At 34.9% G+C, this 23,326-nt stretch overlaps 1 protein-coding gene across 1 annotated transcript; it reads right to left on the bottom strand.

Annotated features, from left to right (window-relative positions):
- Positions 1–3,155: 3,155 nt before the first annotated feature.
- Positions 3,156–5,996, bottom strand: LOC120072514 (uncharacterized). Its single transcript, XM_039024892.2, has 3 exons — positions 5,590–5,996; positions 5,388–5,462; positions 3,156–4,386 (listed from the first exon to the last, which is right to left on the bottom strand). Exons 1-3 carry the CDS (start codon positions 5,815–5,817, stop codon positions 3,211–3,213), a joined length of 1,479 nt encoding a protein of 492 aa, XP_038880820.1. The 5' UTR covers positions 5,818–5,996; the 3' UTR covers positions 3,156–3,210.
- Positions 5,997–23,326: the final 17,330 nt, after the last annotated feature.

Raw genomic sequence — 23,326 nt, 5'->3', positions numbered from 1 at the left:
CCGTAAAGGTAGGATTTCTAACTAGGATTAAACTACTAGATCCCGAGCCTCTACCATTTCTCAATTTAAAGGGAATCTATCTTCAAAGAAGTCAGCATCATTTGGCTCAATGGTCACTTGGTTTACCAGGTTATTGAACCTATAGCCTTTACTATTTATGGCATAACCTATAAAACTACACTCATAGGTTCTACTAGAAGGCTTTCTTCTTTTAGGGTATGGAATTCTCACAAAGGCAAGACACCTCCAACTTCAAAAGTATGTCAAGTTTAATTTCTTATTCTTGAGGACTTTGTAAGGTGAAGTTGTGTTTTTAGATTTTGGTACCCTATTTAGGACATAACACATGGTAAGGATGATTTCATCCCACCAATAAAATGCGGCTTCTGAACTGAGTAAAATAACAACTACTAGCTCAGCTAAAGTTCTATTTTATCTTTTGACTTTACCATTCATTTCAGAAGAGTAAGGTGCAGTCTTTTCATGTATTATTCCATGTGAGCTAAAGAATTCATTAAAGTCATCTGAGTCGGTTCCCCTATCACTATGAAGACTTTTAACCTTTCGATTATATTGATTTTCTACTTCAGTTACAAACAATTTAAAAGCATCAAAACATCACTTTTTTTTTTTCAGCAAGTATACAAATGTGAAATCAGAGCAATCATCAATAAAAGTAATAAAATATCTTTTAATGTTCTTAGTCAACATGCCATCAAATTCACATAAGTCAGAATGAATTCAATCTAGAGGCTCAAATTCTTGATATACAAATTTATGTGGAATCTTAGTTATTTTAGTCTGACTACAATACTCGCATTTATCAAATTCATTCATGGATAACTTAGGTATCATTTCCAGCCTAATCATATTACTAATTAATCTCTTATTAACATGACAAAGTCTAGCATGCCAAACATTTAGAGAACACAACATATAAACAGAAGATTTCATTTTAGTTATGTCAAGGTTTAATTTTAACATGCCCTTAGTTGCATAACCCTTCCGTACGAATAAATTATTCTTAGTAAGCGTATATAAATCTACCTCTATCGTTTGGGTAACTCTGGTCTTATTAAGAAGATAGCCTGAGACCAAGTTCTTTCTAATCTTCGGAGTGTGCAGGACATCCTTCAAGACGAGAGTCTTCCCAGAGGTAAACTTTAGCTCTACCTTGCCAGTTCCAGAACTTTTGTTGAGTGGTCATCCCTCAATTGAATGCTTTTATCCTTAGTGTTTATATAAGTTTTAAAGAGACTAAGGTTGTAACCGACATGAAGTATAGCACCAGTGTCTATCCGTCACCCCTTAGAACCACCGATCACATTTACTTTTGTGATCATGGCTACTAACGGTTCTTTTATCAAGTTCGCTTGACCAGCAGAACAATGGCTATTCCTACAGTTCCTAGCCATGTGTTTAGGTTTATTACAGTTAAAGAAAAAGAACTGTATCGTTTCTCCCAAGGGGGATTTCTACTTCTTCTGATTGTTCTGGTTTTTGGAACGGTTCTGAACTTCTCTTAATTCCCCTAGATTTTTTGTCAGGCTTCATCACGGTAGAGGTAGATTTCCCAAGAACAATATTCACCTTCTTTCTCTAGTTATGCTTTCGAGTTTCCTCCTCAATCCTCAGTCGGGTGATCAGACTCTCCAAAGAAAACTCTTTGATTTTATGCCTCAAGGTGTTCTTGAAATCCTTAAAAAATGAGGCAATTTATCAATAATAACTACAACTTGGAATTACTCGTTTAAGGGCGTACCTTCACTTATTATCTCATGGGCTATATTCTGCAGTTCATCGGACTGGGTTTCCACAGATTTGTCATCTGTCATCTGAAACTTTAGGTTATGACTGACGACATATTTTTTCGAACCGGCCTCCTTGGTGTCGTACTTTTTCTATAAGGCATCCCGCACATCTTTTATTGTCTTCATTGTAATATAATATTCATACAAATCGTCAGTCAAAATGTTTAAAATAAAAATTTTGCATAAGAAATCTCTTTCTTCCCAATCAACAGCTTCTTTTCTTTGTTGTTCAGTCGGATCTTCTTTTAGGATAGTTGGCTTTTCTGTAGTACAAACGTCGTCAACCTTCTTGATTGTGAAGAAAAACAACATCTTCTGCTTCCACCATTTGAAGTTTGCTCCTTCAAACCGGAATGAAGGGTTGAGGTTAGATGTTATAATGGCGTTCTAATTTGTATGGGCCATTGCAGCAATGACAGATGAAACTCATCTTAAAATTGTTGGAACAACTACTTTCCGTGGGCAGAAAACAGTTGCAAATGAACGACGTCTAACGTTGGAAAAAAACTTGCAAAACAAAAAACCGGTTATAGGCTGAGTCGCGAAGCTCATTCTCTTTTAGACGTTTCGCCACTCTACTCCTTGTGCAAGTAGTTTAACAAATTGCCACACCGTCCCCAAGATAAAAAATTAAAAAAAAAAACCCAAAAGAAATGAACCTGTCTCGATCGAAGTTGTACTGGAACCGATCAAAAACTCACACCCTTCAGATGAATATAGGTTACGCGGGAATCATAAAACTGGAGGAAAGGGAAAAATAGAGGGAGCATCTGTATGTAAAGTAGAGAAGAAAGGAAGATGTTTTGAAAATGTGAAAGAACTATCTACATTTTATAGGTCTTAGAGGCCAGCAGTTGCACAAAATAGCCCTGTAACTTCGGGAGAAGGGGTGCCTCCTCACAAAGGGGGTTGCAGTGACCAGGCCCGGACGACTATTTACCAAAAACACAGGTCTCCGCAAAGTCGTAAGACCCGTGCATAAAGACCATGTGTAAGACGCGGGAAGTTCTAAGGACCACGTAAAAAGCGAACGACTAAGAGACCCTTTCTTTATTTAAAATAATAATAATAATAAATAATCACATGCATGCCCTGCCTCACTCGCCTGAGTGGGATGTCCACCATATACATTTGCCTATCTCTTTGCTCCCTCTAAAATATGGGTACTCCAAAGCCTAAATTAAGGTGGGAGTATAAGAAGGGATTCCACTTCCCACACTAAGCAAGATGGGATTCTCAAAATGGTTTTTAACATTTAACACTTAAAATTTTCACTAACACTAACATAGTTTGATTGGATTGGGTTCAATAAACTAAAAATGAATAAAGATTAAAGGGGATTAATTAAAGAAATTGATCCTTTGATTTATGGGTAGCTGAAAAGGAAAACATGCAACATTCAGTTCGTTTTATGTTTAAGAATATAGCGCAGCTGAGATTTTTGGCTTTGAATCCTAGCATCCAAAGACTTGATCTTGAAGCAATTTTTCTGAATCCCTCTTGGCCATTCAATGCATCCATGTGTTCCTCTTCTAATATGTGGGTTCTGCGACTTCCTTCGACTCACCGAATCATTAGACCCCTTCAACTCGCCACCTTCACTCGACTCTGTCCTATTCGAATACCTTCCACTACTCCCATTAACCTTCTTCTTCGAAGAATCATCAAATGGGTTCTCCAAGCTTTCTATTTTTCTTTCAGAAACACACTCGTTTTCAACTGAGTTATTAATCTCTTCACATTTCTCCTCCAATTTGCTCACTTCCTTCAAATCTTCAAGCAGAGACAGAACAATACTCTGTGTTTGCGGCTTGTAAAAGAACCCCTCAATTTCTTCAATGTCTAGCGATTTAGCAGCTTCATGAATCAATTCACCTCTCTTTATCTCCATCTCATCCAATTTCTCACTCCTTGACATCAGAAAATTCTCAAGATCAGTGATGAGTTTATTCATTTGGATGTATTTATCTTCCAGAGCCAATTTTGCATCAATCAGCTTCATTTGAATTCTTTCTTCTCGCCAAACCTCTGCCATTTGCAACATGTTTCTCTCTTCCTCCAATTCTTCACACAATTTCATTGATTCCCTTTTCAAAGCTTCCACTTTTGCTTTGTCTCCCACAATTTGTTTCGCCATCTCTGTACAGACCTCCTCCAATAACTCTCTGTTTTTCTTTTCTTTCTCGTATTCTTGCTTGTATTTCTCGACCCTCGCTTTGGCTTCGGCCAGCTCTTTTGTCAAATTGGCCTTGAGAATTTCGGTTCTGTAATGGGTTTTTCTTTCGTGGTCTGATTCCTCGAGTTTCAAGTGCCTTCGATTCTTCCGCATGGCTCTGTTTTCTTCTAGCACTACTTTTAAGTGCTCGATTTTTTTCTTGTAGTTTCGCTGCCGGGATTCCAGCTTCCGGATGCGGGTTTGCGCCACTGCCAGCTCTTCTTTCAGATCGGAAGCGGCGGACGCCGCCGTGAACGGTTCCTCTCCGCAGCCACGGTGGCTGTAAAGTCTACCCAACGCCACCGCATCAGCTGCCATTGGGGTTTCAGGGTTCCAATTTTCTGTTGCTGCTGCTGCCGCCTGTATGAAGATTGATTTTGAAATAGCTGAAATTTTAGCACTGAGAATTATACCAATTAATCTGTGTAAAAAAATGATCATATGCTTGTTCTAACTAACTTTTTATCTTTTTTGAAAAGTGCGTTTGTTCCAACTTGATACAGAATTTTCAATCAAATAATTATATATTGGTTTGATTTGATTTCATTTTGATTTTCAATTAAATCTTTTTGAAGGAGAAAAGCTGAATCAAACAACTAGAATCCTGGAAATAGATTGGATTTGATTCTTTTGGTTTCTTTGCATGTTTCGTGCTTGTGTATTCAATCATTTTAAAGTGCCCCTTTTTTGTTATTTTTGTTTATTGGGATGCATATGAAATTTTAGCTAAACAAAATGTGTATACACATTATTTATAATTCATTAATATTACCCATTTGAACTAGTAGATAAAAACACTAATTATTCATTCTTGCAAAGAAACAAATCTAATTTTTTTACACTGTAGTTTCTGTGATGATTAAAACCCAATAAGAATTTACCCAAATAAAGATTGATAAAAGGTTTCCACTGTGTCTTCATTATTTCTTTTATCCGTCAAATGCATTGTTATGTTTCAATCAAATTCTTTAGTTAAATGAATGTTGATGTTGTGGTTATGCAGAATTAAATATATATTAAAAACAAGATTAATTATATATATATATAAAAACCATTGATCCGATAAGTGGGTATGTAATTTCATAAAAAAAGTATATTCCATTGTAGTAATAAATCCGCATTATAAATTCACACACTAAACTTTCCTTTGTCTATCCATCCATATCCAAATCGAAAGTTCTAAAAGAGGAATATAATGATTAAATAAAATAATGGAAAGTAATAAAGAGACCAAAGTTTATAATTATTTAGATTAATTGGCGTGGCTTTAGCACCGATTTGTGTAAAAAAGATTGGGAAAGAAAAGAAAATAAAAAAACAATAAAGAGTAATTGAAACAGAAATGGAAATTAGAAAGGTACCTTCATCTTCATTCCTTTATTCGAGGAATCAAAACGACGACGCCTCTGATCACGACGCCCATCCCTTACTTCTCCCTATAATTTTTCAATTATTATTGTTCTAAATCAAAACCCAAAATTGAGCTTCTGGGTTCGTAATTTTTGGTAAAATCATAACGAATATCACAACATTTTTAATTTCGAAATCAAATCCGGCAGTTACCTGAGAATCTCTCCGACCGCCGTCTAAAATTTCCTTGTAATGGAGTTGCCAGAGGTCGGCGGCGAGCTTTCTGGCCTCAAATTGAACTCGATTACGGCCTCCTCGAGATCCATGGCGGTCCTCTAGCTTCCACCGAAGCAGAGGAGTCAACGGAACACCGAAGTTTGGCCGCCGGCCGCCGCGGCGACGAGGTGACACCGGAGAGTTTTTGGTGGGTGTTAGATTCATTGCATAAAGAAAATTTTCGTGGCCATCAGAATGGAAAAGAGTTCACACAAAGCTCCAATGCACAAAACTTTTCTTTTTTCTTTTTTATTTTTAGCGCATAAACATAAACAGACAGAGACAGAGAAACAAAAGAAATAGAGGGGATGGAAATGCTGTCGACAGGACAATATCATTTCCAAAGTATTTATAATTCTTTGGTTTAAATATTATTTTCTTAAATTTTAAAAAACGTCTATTCTAGTCCCTAAACTTTTGAAAATGATTTATTTTGATCATTGATATTAAAATTTTGTTATCTCTTAAAAAGATGAGATATCATGTATTTTTTTATGACTAGATTACCAAATAAATGATTCACCTAAAAATTTAGGATTTTAATTTTGAATTAGGTGGTATAACGACTTTTATAGGATATCTCAAAAATTATTTCTGGTCGAAGAATTTGATCGTTTATTATGTGAGCTCATTGGTTATTAACATTTTATTTCACCTTCATCTTGTTCAATCTATGTTAAATATAAATTCATCCTTAAACAGATTTTATTTTTAAAAGTTAACAAATCTTAATCGTATGGATCAAAACAAATATTTTTTAAAAGTTTACGAAATTAAAATAGACGTTTTTTAAAGATTAGGAATCAGAATGGAATAAAATTCAAAGTTTACTCATCAGAATAATATTTATACGTAATTTTTCTCTCTCTGAATGTTCAGTCGGCAAAATGGCATTTTTGTTCTTAATTAATTAAAATTACATATTAATGGTGGTGGTGACTGACAACCCTTTTCTTTAATTTAATTAATGGTGAATTATATTTTAAGTAACTAAATGTACTTAAAAATAGGTATAGAGTTTAAGTAGAATTTTCTTTAATATTCTTTTTTCCTTTTCAATGAATCGTATGTGGTGTCCACCATTTATCATGTATTAAACAGTTTAATGATAAGAAAAGAAAAACAAAAAAAACACCACAAATATTTGTCTATATGAATTTTCAAATCTATTCAAAATTAAATAATTTTTTTGAGAACTATTTTTTTTAGTTCTCCAAATTTGACTTGATTTTTTAAACTAATGATGAAAAGTATATGACAAAAAAAGGAATTTGAAGGTAGAAGTAGTGGATTTACAAATGGTAGCTCTCATTTTGGTCTCTTATGAGAGATAATTCATTCTGTAACGTCCCTTCTTCCATTCGTCCATGAGACTGTAAAAAGAGAGGTCAATAAACTTAATTTAAAAAAATAAAAATAAAAACAAAATGATTATTATATGGTGTTTAATTAGTGCATTTTAACTTATCAACTGTTTTTATTTTACGACCATTAAAAAATGGATAAAAGATAGGAAATTATTTCAAATGGTAAAACTGTTGAAAATATTTACAAATATAACAAAATTTTGGAACTATGAATGATAGACATTGATAGACACTGATAGACTTGTATCAGTGTCTAACAATGTCACTAATAAACACTGATAGAAGTCTATCAGCGTCTATCCACGTCTATTATTGATAATTCTAAAATTTTAAAATATTTTATAAATACTTTCTATATTTAAAAATAGTCCAGATTTATGTAACATTTTTTTACCTGGATTTTAACACCTCTCTCTTTTTTCCGTTGATAATGCATTAAGCTTTTCCCTATTTTACAATCTTGCACGTCCAATCAATTTTAAATCATGGATATATATTATGTTAAGTGAATTAGTTTTTTTTTTTCTTCTTAAAGAAAGTAGTGAATTTTACAAATATTTTAATCAACACTTTTTCTTCGGTACATGTACATGTACACTTTTTTTCTAAAGATAGCATAAATATAAATACAAATTTCACATATATTATAAATATCTTTTTTTTTTACTTGTTTTACTTTTCACCAATATAACATAACTTTGACTTTTGTCACTGTGCATTAAATTTCAGTTGGATTTTTTTGGGATTGAATATACTATTCCAGCAACAATTTAAACTTTTTACTATATTTGGAAATACATATTTAAACAAATACTATTTACATTAATGTGTCGATGATAATTCGCGTGGAACAGAATTGGTGAAAATTCAAAAGAGAAACAAATATCATTAAATTTGAGAGACTACAAGCTATCTAAAAGAGAAACAAATCCCAAGGAAGAGCTCCAACTAACTACTACTGTCTCAACCAGAAGTTCTCATCATCACAATAAATAATAAAAATAAATATAATTTTATATCGAAGATAGAGATGGTGAATCGAATTTCGATTTCAAAAGAACAAATTGATGCAGCGAAAAAAATATTGGATCAAATACATTGAAAAATAAAGGAAGCTCATCCCTTAAGATGAGAGAACACTCTCTCGAAAAAACAAATGTTCTCTATTCAAAGATAATAAAAACCTTTCTATTACAAACTTTAGAGTGGTTATTTATGGTTTTACCGGATAGTCCAACTATTAACTAATTAATTTTAAAATACTAATTAATTTAAATTAATAACAAAACTAAATATTAACTAAGATATATTTTCTTCTACTTCACTTCTAATATAATTTTTTGTTTAAAGTAAATTACTCTTGAACTAAGCTCGTTTATATAGTTTATTTTTTGCATTTTTTTTTTTTTTTAAATAGCAAACAACCAACCATAAACTTTGACACAATCTCCTTCAACATAAGCAAATAAAACCATGTAGGATATAAGGAGAAAATAAGAGACACGAAACATGCTCCACCAATGTCTTCCACGCAAGTGAATGTATTAGGAAATTATGATATCATGTCATATGGGAGAAAGAAACATCACTCCCAACTCAAGGGCCAAAAATTTAGCTTCCTCAGTAAAAAAGGACACCTCTAGGAGATCCAAAAAAGCATAATTAAGAAGTGAACCACTTCCAAATAGTCAAATTCAATCTAAAGATGACATATCATATTGGAAGAGCGAACACTTTCGAGGTCCTCCCCAATAGCAAAAGCCTCTACCTTAGCATCATCTCCTCTCTATATAAATTTAAGACCAACCAAGCAAACACGACATAGATGGTTTTGAAGCACCCAACCAATTCTCCTCGATTAATGATTAGTAGGATTCCAAACAACATCGATGTTCAATTTACACCGATTAAGAGAATGGGTCCATCCAATGTTGGTAGTGTTGGGATTGGTATCCTAACTCTTCTGGAGTCTCGTAGTTTGTAATCTATACACATTGTTATGAATAAAATAAGAGTTATTTTATCTTGCATTTACTCATATCCAATAAACAAAGCTCCATGGTTATTGTCTGTAAACTTAAGCATGCATATGAGATATACAAGTGGACCATGCCTTAAGTGATAACCTAAATAGGTCTGTAGTATAAAGATTAAGAAAGGATACCTGATCCTTGTGACACTACGGATACGGCCCGCTTTGTAGAGGTTTGCAAGTGTTGTGAACTACTACATATGGTAGATCCTGACCATTTATATGGAGACATGCGAGTGAGGGTATCCTATACAAAGAGTTTATATAAGACCGGACCACGAGAAGATTAGTTTCTGTATATAACGCCGTTGATACTAGAGACTTACATCTCACCTAAACAACCATAGGTGACATGACCTCAATCCTGAGTGTTTTTAGAACTCCTGTCTTTGAGGGCGGTCCTTTGATTAGTATGGGTGAGAGTGGCCAGATTGCCAACTCAACATGCTTACCTTTTTGGGGATTTGTCTGATTTGGGAGTTGGGAACTTAGTTATACAAGATGGAATTCACTCATTCCTCGAAGAAGGGGTAAGTAGATAGATTGCTCCCTTAAAGGCTGATTCCGGGGCTTGAACATAGTGGCTACAACTTCTCTTTGGAAGAGAGGACTCAATCATAGTAGGACTATGACTTACGTTTATAGGAATCGGTGGTACTTAAGAAGTTAGATCTAACTATAGGTGCAAAACGGTTATTGACCCAACTGTACTTACGAGCGATCTGTGAAGGGTTGTCGCATTGTTGACTAGTTAAGATGGACACATAATATATCTGTAGTAAAAAGAGTTCAACTGTCGGTCTTTAGGGGAGTGTCTGGTAGTTAACGGATAGTGGATCCCATGACTAAAGGTTTAGTCAGTTATTCACGTACCGTTGGAGCTTCGAGCTACAGGTCCATAAGGTCCTCTTGCTAGCTTAATGAATTCAAGTTGAGAATCAGTTCTTGGTGTTGATTTGAAATGTTCAAATTGACAAGAGGTAATTCGATTATATATGATATGATTGGTATGATGTATGAGATACATCAAGTGGAGGATTAATGTAAATGAGATTTACATTATGTACCATGAAATAGAAAAAGAGCTATGGTTATATATTTCATGAGATGAAATATTAAAACTATAAGTTATAAATATACTATGGTAAGTTGGTTATCATATATATTTATAATAATATTAGTTATTGGATAATTATCTCTTTTTCTTTAATAACCAATTGAGTTGGAGGTTATTGGTGGTTTCATGGTAACTGTGAGATAAATAGAAAAATGTTTTCCTAAATTTAATATGATTTGAGATTTTCCATTCTAGGAAAGAGTTCTCACAATATGCTGTCAAGTGGATTAGATTCACTAAATGATAACTGAAGAAAGACTAAACAATCGTGGAGTGACACTACAAGATAGTTCACTCAGCTGGCCATTAGCTAAACGATCGCAGAGCTTTTGCTAAACGATCGCATAGTATTTATTAAACGATTGGGTATCGTCTATATGATAGACTTTGTCATCTCTCACTTACTCAATCGTTTACACCATTGTTATCCCTCTGGTATCTTCTTCTAACCAAATCCACATAGAGCCCACACTTCTGGATTCTCACACCGAGAATACCAAGGTAGCCATTGTGGTGGTATACGACATAGTCGAGGTTTTTGGAGGTCGTTCGCTATGTTCGTGATCTTGGAGATCATTGTGTACGTGGTCACTGTGATCATGCTGTGTTGCGATTGAAATGTTCGAGCGTTCGTGATTGCAGGAACATTCGTGATTGATGGAGAATGAAGATGAGTCTTCAAAGGTATGTATAATTCTATCACTTGATCTTAAGTAAAGCTTGCTGTAATTTTGTATGTTGCATGACCAGTTAGTTTTCATTTGTTGATTGTAATTGTGAATGTTTAAATATGAATGGAATCTAGAATGATCATTCCGCTGCTCATGAAAATCCTCATGTCTGATTTCCTTCAGGTAGGAAGACCAGGGTGGAATTGATCCTCCATTTTCGCTTTACCATTATACTTAGATCAAGGAGATAAATATTCGTCGATGTACTTCTCATGTGAATCACAAAACAATTATTTGTGGGTTTTAATTTTAACATATTTCATATGTGTTTCCTCTGCAATTCTTTTTTACATTATTTAAGGTGGAAAAAATTAGATCTCAAACTTCAAGATTGATAGTGCAAACACTATGTCATTTAAGTTATGCTCATTTTGGCACAAAAAGAATTGTTTCAAATACTTTATATAGTTTATTTTAATTTAATAATTGGTTTGGTATGGCATTTTTAATTGAAGTATTATTAAAATAAAGCAAAATGTATACACTTTTGGTCGTTTATGTAGTTTAAGCTTGGTGAATCTACTTCGTGAAAGAGAAGGGTGAAGAAGAAGGGGGAGGTGGAGGAGAATGAGAGATCTACAGTGATTTGGGTTGACTAGTCAAAAGTTGGAAACGCGAGGTTGAATTAAGTAAGTGGAGGGTGCAAAAACACCCCAATCTAAAGAGAAAAGGATTGAAAAGGAGAAGGGAAGGAAAATAAATGAGAGAAGAAGAAGAAAAACGAGAAACAATTTCACATGAGGAATGTTGAAGTAATCATGTAATTTTATGTATTAAATTTGATGTATTTAGGTTGTTTTAGGTTAAATTTTTTTAGGATTTACTGTTTATTTTAAGGTATTCTCATATGTATTTATACCCTTATATTTTCTCATTAATAATTACAATATACAGAAATACAGAAAACGTTAACATGGTATCAGAGCTCAAATTTAGGGTTAGCCTCTGTCGTCATTGAGCACTTCCTACCCATGCAAGCCTCAGATTCGACGAGGATATGTCTGCCTTGTTCGTGCAATCCCCGAATATGGCGACGATCAAAGTTCTCGACTCGTTTAGGCCACAGATCTGCCCCATGTGCACCATGTCACCCTGTCTTCTATCCATTACCTGTTGCCGTAACCATTCGATGTTCAAGTTCTTATCCACATATCGCGCCTTCAACTGCTTGTGCACACTGGTACTAATCTGATCGACAGCCCCCAACCATAGATTGTAGCTTCAATCGATCATACATGTCGACACTGATCTGTTTGGTGTACAATTTCCTTCTCCAACTGTTTAACCATTCACGCGCTAATTTCGGTATGTTGGGTATTTAATTTCCTTCTCGAGCCATTCATCCGTTCATGTTGATTATGATTGTAGCTTCATCCTGCCGTTCATGCCTCTTCAGATCCACACAGATTTCGTCAGTGACAACATCAGTCAGCCGTTCAAGGCCATTGCCTACTTGTTGGTCTTTGATAGCTTGTAGAAATACAAGCTATTGTAGCATTTTATTTGGAATTATGAGGGCTACTAAGCAGAATATGCATCAATAATACCAAGAATTCATATGGAACTTGCATCGACCAACACCGAAAATTATCACTAACCCTATATCATGCGTTATTCTCATCAAAGTGTCTATTTTTTCAGCTATTGCTGGAATTAATCGCATGCGTTGGTCTCAGACAGCTGCAAGGCTAACCGCATGTGTTGATTGTCATGAAAACTAGTTCATCGCATGGAATGTTGAATCTACAGAATGATAATCGTGATAGAAAGATGATCGCGACGTGGGTGGAATGCGTTGACACTTCAGAAGAAACAAGCATGAACCCATATCTTGGAAGTATCAACAAGATAAGGTGATGCTGACATTTTCCATACCGCGACATAAGTAGCAGTGAGTCAAAATGGAGTATCAGATCTATCGGCGTTTGAACTCTATAAATAGAGCCTTTGAGCTTAACTTCAATCCATTCGAATTCTGCCTTAGGCAGATCCTTTTGATCACAGCTAGAGCATGAGCAAGACACTCTTTATGGATTCTTTGCCTTCATAGCCCATTCCAAGTGACGATCGGAGTTTAACCGGAGATAGAGCTCGAGAGAGACTTCTCCACCATCCACCCATGATATCACCAGCAGCCTTGACGCATTTCGGATGAAAAGCAAGAGATTGCTTACATCTAGCCCTCCATTATTCTCTTATCTCTATATTGTATTACATTTTGGCTTAAGACATTAATACATTTTGTAATCAATGCAACTTTCAGTTCCTTCAGCACCATCTTCATCATCTTCTTCTTCTCTTTCATTGTTTACATTCATCGTTTAGTCAAGTATCGAAGACAAGCCTCATATTCAGTCATGCGGCCTAGAGATATGACGCATGTAGCAAACCACCAAGAGGTGTGCGCTGCATGAGTATAGTGAGGTAATCCTCTTCGTTTGGTGTAAGGCTTTCGTAATGCTTGTCTATGAGCTGATTAGCTACAACTAACTGCCTGAGAGGGTAAGTAGTGGAACACACTAAAGCAAAGTAAGCTTTGTTCCTAGAGATAGGAATGATCTTATGCTCGACACAACTGTGTATTATAGAGATATAAGCATGCGGCTAGCCACCGAGAGGTGTGCAATGCGTTAGTATGGTGAGCTGAGATACTCGAGCGACCAAATATAATGAAGTCATCTTATTATGCATTAACAGTTGTTGCATCTCTACCAATTCTCTTAGTTAAACTTCCATTGCTCAATTTGTTTAGTTAGGAGTAGGAGTAGCGCATAATCCTTTAGCTTCTGTCTTTTTATTTTTATGCATCGCCTCAAACGCATTACTTCACAAACATTATTTAGTTACAAGTCCCTGTGTTCGACCTCGGATCATCCCGAAAAACTTGCATTTTTGTTATACTTGGCGAGAAAGCAAGAAAACTTGTGATAGGAATGCATGGTCATTGCGTGCGAGCTTAATGCATATTGCATATTTTCCAATTTAATTCATGATCGTCGACGCATGGAGATTAACGCATAGCATAAGACAAGTAAATTTTTCCTCTTCTCTTTTCCTACAAACGGTCTTTAACTATTCATGTTTCATTGCTTTAGTAGTAGATCCGTTGGTCTTTGATAGTCGTTAGCCTTGAACTCACTGAAAGAGTTAAATAACAGGCAGTGGAAGTATAAAGGATCCATAAGCATTCAAATTCACTAATTATGGCAGAAACTAAAGTATGCTCTTCTAAAAAAAGGGTTTTTAAGATCATACCTTTGATGAACTGTCCAAGAATCCGAATGTACAACAATAGTCTTCACCAGAAATCATTAGGGGTGGAAACAGTTCGGTTTGATGGTCAAATCGAATCGAACCGATTTTTTTAAAATGTGAAACCGAATCGAACTGATTTATTGGTTCAAATCGAACCGAACCGAACCGCATATACGGCTCGGTTCGGTTTCAAATTCGGTTTTGACATTTTTTAAAAATTCATATTATATATTTTTTTTAATTAAAAACGGTTCGGTTCGGTTTTAAAATCGGTTTTGGCATTTTTAAAAAATCCATGTTATATTTTTTTTAATTAAAAATGGTTTGGTTCGGTTCGGTATCAAATTCGCTTTTGTTCTTTAAATGAAAAGCGGTTCAGTTTTACTCTTTTTTTAAAATATATAGATTAGTTAAAAACGGTTCGATTCAGTTTCAAATTCGATTTTCAAAAGTGAAACCGAACCGAACCGAATTAATTCGATTTCAAAATTTCTTCAAATCGGATCAAACCGCATTTTTTGGTTTCACTAAGTTTTCGGTTCGGTTTTTAGAAACGGTTCGATTTTGCGGTTTGAATGGCCACCCCTAGAAATCACCGTGAACCACCTCAAAGTCTTCCCTACTATCCTCTTAGAGCTTTAGACAAAGTTATGAGACTCAAGAACAGCTTGAAAAGGTGAAGAACACACAACAGCCGAATAAGAAGAACAGTTTCTTCTCACAGAAATTTTTCTCTCAAAATTTCTACATTAGTTCTTCTCAAATGACTCAAAACTTCTTTATATATTGCAGAAAAATATGCAAAGAAGAGAAATGCTTGGTTTGCTGCTCATGCTTAGAGAATTAATGAAGAGAACTTAATGACTTTTTTGTGAGCATGAAGATTAAGATAGTGGAAAATCTACATTCTCCATTTTGTGCTTGGCATGCAAAAACCAATTTTCACTTTTCTTTTAAAAACATTAAATGATTTCAATACCATTTTGATTAATAAAATTGAAAAATTATTTTCTTAAACTAATTTCATAAATTAATTTAATATCAAATATTAAATTAATTTTTGCACAATAATCATCTTCATATATTTAAATCATATTTAAATATATACTTTCTTGTTCGGTTTAATTTGAACATTTCAAATTAATTTCTCAAGCTACTGTAAAGCTCATCCATTTACGAGCTAGTAGAGGGATCTCGCGAACCTATAGATCATGGACTCCAACGATTCGAGATAATCGGCTAAACTCATTAGTCCGATCTAACTCCCATTCGATAACTAATGGGACACTCCACTATAGCCCATAGTTGAACTCCCCTCACTGTAGATATATTATGTCCACTTAATAACCATAATCAGTAAGTCGATCCTTCACAGGTTGTTCGTAATCATAGGTAGGTCAAAAATACCGTTTTACCCCTGTGAATACATCTTGTTCCTTAAGTTCCTACTGATCCTCTAATGAACAATTTTGATTCATAATATTTATGAATCAAATCCTTTCTCTATCACGAGAAAGCAGGGCCCCGATTGTTCAAGATCTTAAATCAGTACTTAAGAATGTTGGGTTTTATGTTTTAAAACTCGTAGTTTGTAAAATGATAAACATTTTCTTTTATCAATATACTTGTTATTGATCTTATAAATTGTATGAAAGTCTAAATCCAATAAATTAAGACCTATGACTATTGTATGAGTACTTGAACATTATGTGAAGACATAAGAGTGGATCGGGTTCGAGTAAATAGTTAAAATGATCTATGATACGTGAATGAGATTGGGTACCTTATTCTGGTAACATCATTGGATGCGGCTTACTCTGTATTTGTTACAAAGAATTGTAAAGTGCTACATATGATGTGATCCTAATTCGGATATGTTATGACATGATAAGTGGGGGCGTCCTATGCAATGAGTTTGCGTAAGATCCGGACCAAGAAATAAGTCACTCTTATTTTATAACGTTGTTTACTGTTTAAGATTGACTATTTCACCTAGATGACCTAGGTAACTCGATCTTAATCCTGAGCTAACTATGAACTTCTGTTTATTCGGGATTACCCTTAGATTTGCATAGTTGAGGGTTGACTCAACAACGCCGGCTCAATAAGACTCCCATTTCAGGGGTAAAACCGGATAGATAGCTGGGGACATAGGGTGTAAGACGGAGTATACGCCTACCCGATTTAGGAGTAGAAGAAAGGTTGTTCTCTAAAGTACTGAATCCAAGTCTTGAAATGGGGCCCCACCCTCTCACTGGGCTGAGAGAGTTTAGTTGGGTGATTGAATCACAAACTAGTTGTTCATTAGAGGATCAGTAGGGACTTGAGGAATAAGACGTAATCTCGAGGATAAAACAGATATTTGACCCAGCCGTTATTACGAACAAGCTGTGAAGGGTCGACTTGCTGATTATGGTTAAATCATGTAGACATAATATATCTACAGTGAGGGGAGTGCAACTATGGGTTTTAGTGGAGTGACCCATTAGTTAACGAATGGAGATTAATTTGGTCTAATGAGTTTAGCCAATAAATCTCGGATCGTTGGAGCCCATGATCTATAGGTTCGCGAGGTCCCCTTAATAGCTCATAACGGACTAGCTCTAGAATAGTGTGATAAGTTAATTTGAAACGTTCAAATAAGAATTAAGGGAATGAGTAATTATATGAGATATAATTATGTTTAATTTTAGAATTAAACGGAATAGGAGAATTTATATATTTAAATATGATTTAAATATATAAAGATGGATATGTATTAAAATTGATTTAATATTAGATATTAAATTAATTAAGTTTTATTTATTAATTAATTAATTTTTCGTTTTTAAAATCAAATAGATTTTTTTAAATCAAAATTTGATTTTTGAACAAAATTGAAAAAGGAAAAGAAAACTAAAACACAAATGGAAAAATGGGTTTTTCCATTATCCATTACTTAACTAGCTCACACATGTAGCAACTCTTTGGCCTTGTCTTCTCCTAGCATGAGTTGCAACTCATGCAACTTTTCTCTTTGCATGTTGATCTGCAATATAATGAGAAGATTGGAGTGAAAATCGGGCATGCAATCAAAAGGTTTTTTAGAGAAAAACTGGTTTGAAGAAAGGTTTTTCAACCTTGTTGCAGCAGTGAGCTTTTCTCCTTCATTCCTTGATTCAAGCTTGTTTTGAGTCCTACAACTCAATCTAGAGCACCAAGAGAATAGTGGGGAAGATCTTGAGGTGGTCTACAATAAGATATGGAGAAGACTACAGCTGGAGAATAAGCCTTGAAGAAGTTCTACAAGTGGTATGTCTTGAAACCTATTTTTCTGTAGAAGCATGCTTTATATTATGCAAAAATTAGTGAATTTGAATGTTTAGATGATCCTTGTGTTTTCGCTGCAATTGATACAATCCTACAAAGAGAACAATCTATCTGCAATTGATACAACTCCCTCTTGTAAGGCTATGTCCCCATTATTCATTTGATCTTATCCCCAAAATGGTAAGCTTATTGAGCAGTGCTGTTGGACTACTTTCACCGTTTGCAGATCAAAAGATAATTCCGAACAAACAGGAGTTCATAGCTAGCTCGGAATTAAGATTGAGTTACCTAGGTTACAAATCAAATGAAATAGTCAGTTTTAACAGTAAACAGTCGTTATAAAGAAAAGTGACTATTTTCGTGGTCCAGTCTATATGAAAACTCATTCCATAGGATGCCCCCACTCTTATGTCTCAACATGAACGATTTGTGGATCACATCGTTTGTAGCACCTTACAACTTCTTGTAACAACTATAGAGTGGGTCGCATCCAATAATGCTACCAAAATGAGATATTTAATTTCATCATATACTTATTAGACCATTTAGGCTAAATACTGTCAACTTGATCTTGTTTATGTCACTACATAAAGTTACAACATTCAGACTATAGCCAAGGATTCATTTATTGGATTTTCATAATAAGATGCAAAATCAACAAGTCAATATTATCGATAAAATAGAATGTTTAACACGAACTGCGAGTTCTAGGACATTCCCAACACTCACCAGATCTGCACAATAGTGGTTTGTGAAGGTTACAAAATAGTGTATCTCACTTTCCCTCTCTATCTTATTCTGTAATAGAAAAAATTGACGTATTTCGTTCTATTAGCACTATGCTTGATGGCACTAATTACTTGGGCTCATCAAATAAGAAGTTTTTTTATTGGTCGCAAGCTATGTAAAATTGTTATCGGAGATGTCATTAAACAAGGGGCTACTGGAGAAGATGGTAAGTTTGTTGAAAGACTAGAGGATTGGGATAACAAAAATCACCAAATAATCACTTGGTTGGATAACACTTCCATCCCTATTATAAATACCTAATTTGATGCATTCAATATTGCTAAAGAACTTTTAGATTTTCTATCTACACAGTTCCAAACTATTGGCCTAGCTCAGTATTATCATTGACACACTACTCTGGTTAGCACCAATCAGAAGGTCGGGCAATCTATGAATAAGTACCTTGCTATTATTCAGTCTCTTTAGACTTAGTTAGACTAGGCTAAGATCTATCTTGATCATCTGTGACTCATGAAGGTCCTTACGACTCCGTCTAGAATATGAGTCCATTCGTGTTTCCTTATTACATCACAATTCTTTACCATCTCTCGATGCTGCGATCCAAGAAATTCTCTTTGAGGAGAAAAGACTTGGTCTGGTCTCCTCTCTATCATCTGATGTTGCTCTTGCAAGCACACATCCACATTCTCCAACTAAGTCACCTTTCTGCAAAAATTGTAAATTGCATGGTCATAAGTTTAATAATTTCCCTACTATTGAGTGCAAGTATTTTCACAAGCGAGGACATATTTTGGACAATTGTCCTACCCGACCAACTCGCCCCCAGATTACACCACTAAGTCAAAGAGCTCCTCTAAAACTAGTTTCCCATTTATTGTTGCTGCTACCACCTCTTCTGATACGACACCTTCCATTCTCTCCAAGTCTCCAAATCAATGACTTTTAAGCTTTACTTAAATAGGTGCTCTCTTTCCATTCCTCTACTCTTGTTATCACACCAGATACATCTTGACTCATTTATGCATCTTGTTGTAATCATATTAGCTCAAATATAACATTAATGTCTTTTTCCACCCCTGCCAAACCTCTTTCCCCAGTTCATTCAGGTAATGGTAACTACATGTCTATTTCCCACATTGGCACTATCGACACACCTACCATAAATCTTTCTAATACTTATCATGTCCCAAATCTGACATTTAACCTTGCCTCTATTGGTCAACTGTGTGACCTTGGTCTAACTATTTTTTTTTCATGGTTGTCAAGTTCAGGATTCGCGAACGGGTCAGGCGATTGGTACAGGTCAGAAGGTGGAAAGATTATTTGAGCTCACGTCCTTTTAGCCACCCATTCTTTTATCTATTTTTGCGATCGTCACTAATACTGATACATATCAGTGGCATCTTCGTCTTGGTCATGCATCTTCTAACAAACTTCGTAACTTAATTTTTGTTGGTATTCTGAATAATGTTTCTAAATTTAATTTGTTTGATTGTTTACGTTGTAAACTTGTAAAACAACCTACTTTATCTTTTTCTACTTCAGCTTCATTATGTAGTACACCATTTACTCTAATTCATTCTGATATTTAGGTTTTTTCTCCTACTCCTACAGTAAATAGTTATCGACATTTTGTGTTATTTATTGTTGAATACTCTCATTTTACTTGGATATACTTTCTTATTTATTGTTGAATACTCTCATTTTACTTGGATATAGTTTCTTAAAACTTGTTCTTCCTTATCCCAAATCTACATTGAGTTCGATAAAATGGTTCATACTTAGTTTTCTCAAATCATCAAAATTCTTTGAACAGATAATGCAATAGAGTATAAGGATTTCCACATTCTTTTTTTCATTACACAATAAGGCACTCTTGTCCAATGTTTATGTCCTTATACCTTTGAACAAAATGGTTGAGCTGAATGAAAACATTGTTATATCCTCTATTTTGTTCGTGCTCAACTTCTATCTACATCTTGCCCCAAAAATTTTTGGGGTGAGGTTGCCTTCACATCTATTTATGTCATCAGTCGTCTTTCTTCCTCTTCTATCCACAACTTATCTCCCTTTGAATGATTGTATGGTACTTCTCCCCTTTACTCTCATCTTAAAGTCTTTGGGTGTGCATGTTTTGTTCAACTACAGCCTCATGAACATACCCTACTTGAACCTCGTGCTCGTCTATGTTGTTTTCATGGTTATGGAACTCAACATGAAGGGTTCTATGTTGCGATCCTATTTCTAAATGGTTATGTATTTCCCATCATGTCACTTTTTAGGAACATCGTATGTTTTCTAGTCTTTCTATATTTCATGCTTCTCCAACTAGCCCCCACTCATTCTTCACTGATCCTTTTACTGATCTATTTCCTAACTATGATCTTTTTCGTGACCCTGAGTCTCCACGCTATGCGTCTCTAAGATTGATTAGTTTTCTCACCAATGTACTCCCGAATCTACCGCCTGCTCCCAGTATGGAACCTGAACCTGCACCTATTTTTTGCTCCACCCGAGTAAGAGAAACTCCTTACCATCTCAATGACCATCACTATTTTTCCACTATCATGTTTTTAGTCGAACCTTTGTCTTATCATGAGGCATGTACTAACCCTTTCTAGTAGTAAGCAATGAATGAGGAACTTGCTTTAGAAAAGACTCATACTTGAGATTATGTTGATTTACCTCATAGCAAGAAACCTATCGATTGTAAGTGGATCTAATAAAATCAAGACCCACTCTGGTGGGTCCATTGAATGTTATAAATCCCGTCTGGTGGCCAAAGGGTATTCCAGGAGCATGGTATTGATTACGAGGAAACATTTGTTACAGTTGCTTGAATGACATCTGATCGGAGTCTTTTGGCTGTAGCAACTGCTGAACAATGGCCTTTTCTTCAAATGGATGTTAAAAATGCTTTCCTCAACGACACTCTATCTGAAGAGGTATATATAAAGTCACCACTAGGTACGTCTCCTCCCTCTTAGAAAGTATGTCTTCTTCGTCGTGCATTATATGGACTAAAACAAGCTCCACGCATTTGGTTTGAAACCTTAGTTCCACTGTCATCCAAGTTAGGTTTGCCTCCAACTCTCATAACTCAGCACATTTTACTCGTAAGACTCCTCATGGCATCGTCCTCCTTCTTTTATATGTGAGTGACATGACTATTACTAGTGATGATCCTCAAGCCATATTAGATGTACAATGCTACCTGGGAAAACACTTTAAGATGAAAGATTTGGGACCACTCAGTTATTTTCTTAGTCTTCAAGTCACATGCTCCAAAAATTGAATAGTTTGCAATGACTACCACAATCAAGCTGGTTCCTTCATTCTTTTAGCAAAAGTTACTACGGCTCGAGCCAACTTATTTTATCTCAAACAAAATATGCGTCTGATCTTTTGGCTCATTCTGGCATTACTGACTCTGTCACTTCACCAACACCGTTGAATTCAAATGTTCGCCTGACTTATTATTTTGGATTTTCGAAGGCGGTCTTATTTACCTAACCATGACGCGTCCAAACATTGCCTATGCATTCTATGTTGTTAGTCAATTAATATCAGCTCCTCACACTATTCATTTCACTATTGTGATTCGTATTTTAGGTTATATTAAAGGTACATTAGGACATGGTCTTCAGTTTTCCTCTCAGTCATCTTGGTTCTCTCTAGATATTCTGGTGCTGACTGCACAAGATACCTATTGATAAATGATCCACCACATGTTACTATTTTTATTTAGGTGGTTCTCTCATCTCCCAGGGTAGTAAGAAACAAACTGTTGTTTTTTACTCCAGCACAGAGTCTGAATATCGTGCACTTGCTGATGCTACTTCATAGGTCTTATGGCTTCTTTGGCTTCTAGCAGATATGAGGTCTCCCCAAGACTCTGCCACTTCTTCATTGAGACAATCGTAGTGCTATTCAGATTGCTCATAATGATGTTTTCCACAAACAGACAAAGCACATCAAGAATGACTATCACTTTGTCCGCTACCATCTTCAAAGTTCCACCCTTCGCCCTTTAGCCATATCTATTGTCGAGCAACCAGAAGACATTTTCACCAAGGTGCTTTCCCTTGCTCGGTTCAGTCAATTATATTGCAAACTCAAGTTGGTCTCTACTCTATCGTTTGAGTTTGAAAGGGGATGTTAAAGTAATTATGTAACTTTATGTATTTGGGTTGTCTTAGGCTAAATTTTGTTAGGATTCAACGTCTATTTTAAGGTATTCTCATGTGTATTTATACCCTTGTATTTTCTCATTAATAATTACGATATATAAAAATACAGAAAACATTAATAAGGAAAAATAATATGTGATAATTTTGTTTTTCGCATCATTAAACATTGGGCACCTCAGCAATGCTGCATCATTTTTTGGTAGCTGACTAACGGTTAACTTTAATCCAAGGATCAAGTAGAACCGTTTTTCAAACAGGACTGAAGTGTTCAATTTAAAATTTCATAGACCAAGTAAACATTAACATTTAGACTTTAAAGATGAAATTAAGTGAATTTTTAAATTTTATTAAAACTAAAATAATTTTTCCCTTTTTTCGATTTTTCCTATTTTCTCTGTCTTTACTTTCCATTGTTTTTATTTTACTCTTCATGTTTCCTCTCCAACTTTTTTCAGAATAATTTGTTTTAGTTTAGTTTAAAGTTTTTAAGAAAACCAACTAAATGACCAAATAAACAAAATTTCCGTACTCCAAGAGTTAAAATGTCAAGCTCGAAATATCCAAGAACTGAAATGCTACCAAACGCAAAATCTCATTTCATTGTTAGTCAATAATGAATTTCCATCTTGATTTAAACCATAATGTGGGACTATAAAGGCCAAAATTTTGTTAGGAAAAAACCTCCCACTACTGCAATAATAAATGGGAAAATAATGAGAAATTGAAAGAAAATAATTAGAATAAAAACACAAGAATTTACGTGAAAGCTTTCAAAACAAAAAAAAAAAAAAATTATGGTCTACCAAAAAGAAATTCACATATGTGAATTATTATAATCACACAAAATAATCCTCATTCCCAATTACAAGAACACTTAAATCACCAACCTGCTCTAGTACTATCTTAAATCATCAACTGACTCA

The sequence above is a fragment of the Benincasa hispida genome, chromosome 3 (genome assembly GCF_027475165.1).
Source record: "Benincasa hispida cultivar pf3 chromosome 3, pf3_genome.v1.1, whole genome shotgun sequence".
NCBI classification, from domain to species: Eukaryota; Viridiplantae; Streptophyta; class Magnoliopsida; order Cucurbitales; family Cucurbitaceae; genus Benincasa; species Benincasa hispida.
Note: the sequence above shows the minus strand (reverse complement) of the source record. Positions and strands in the feature narration are given on the sequence as shown.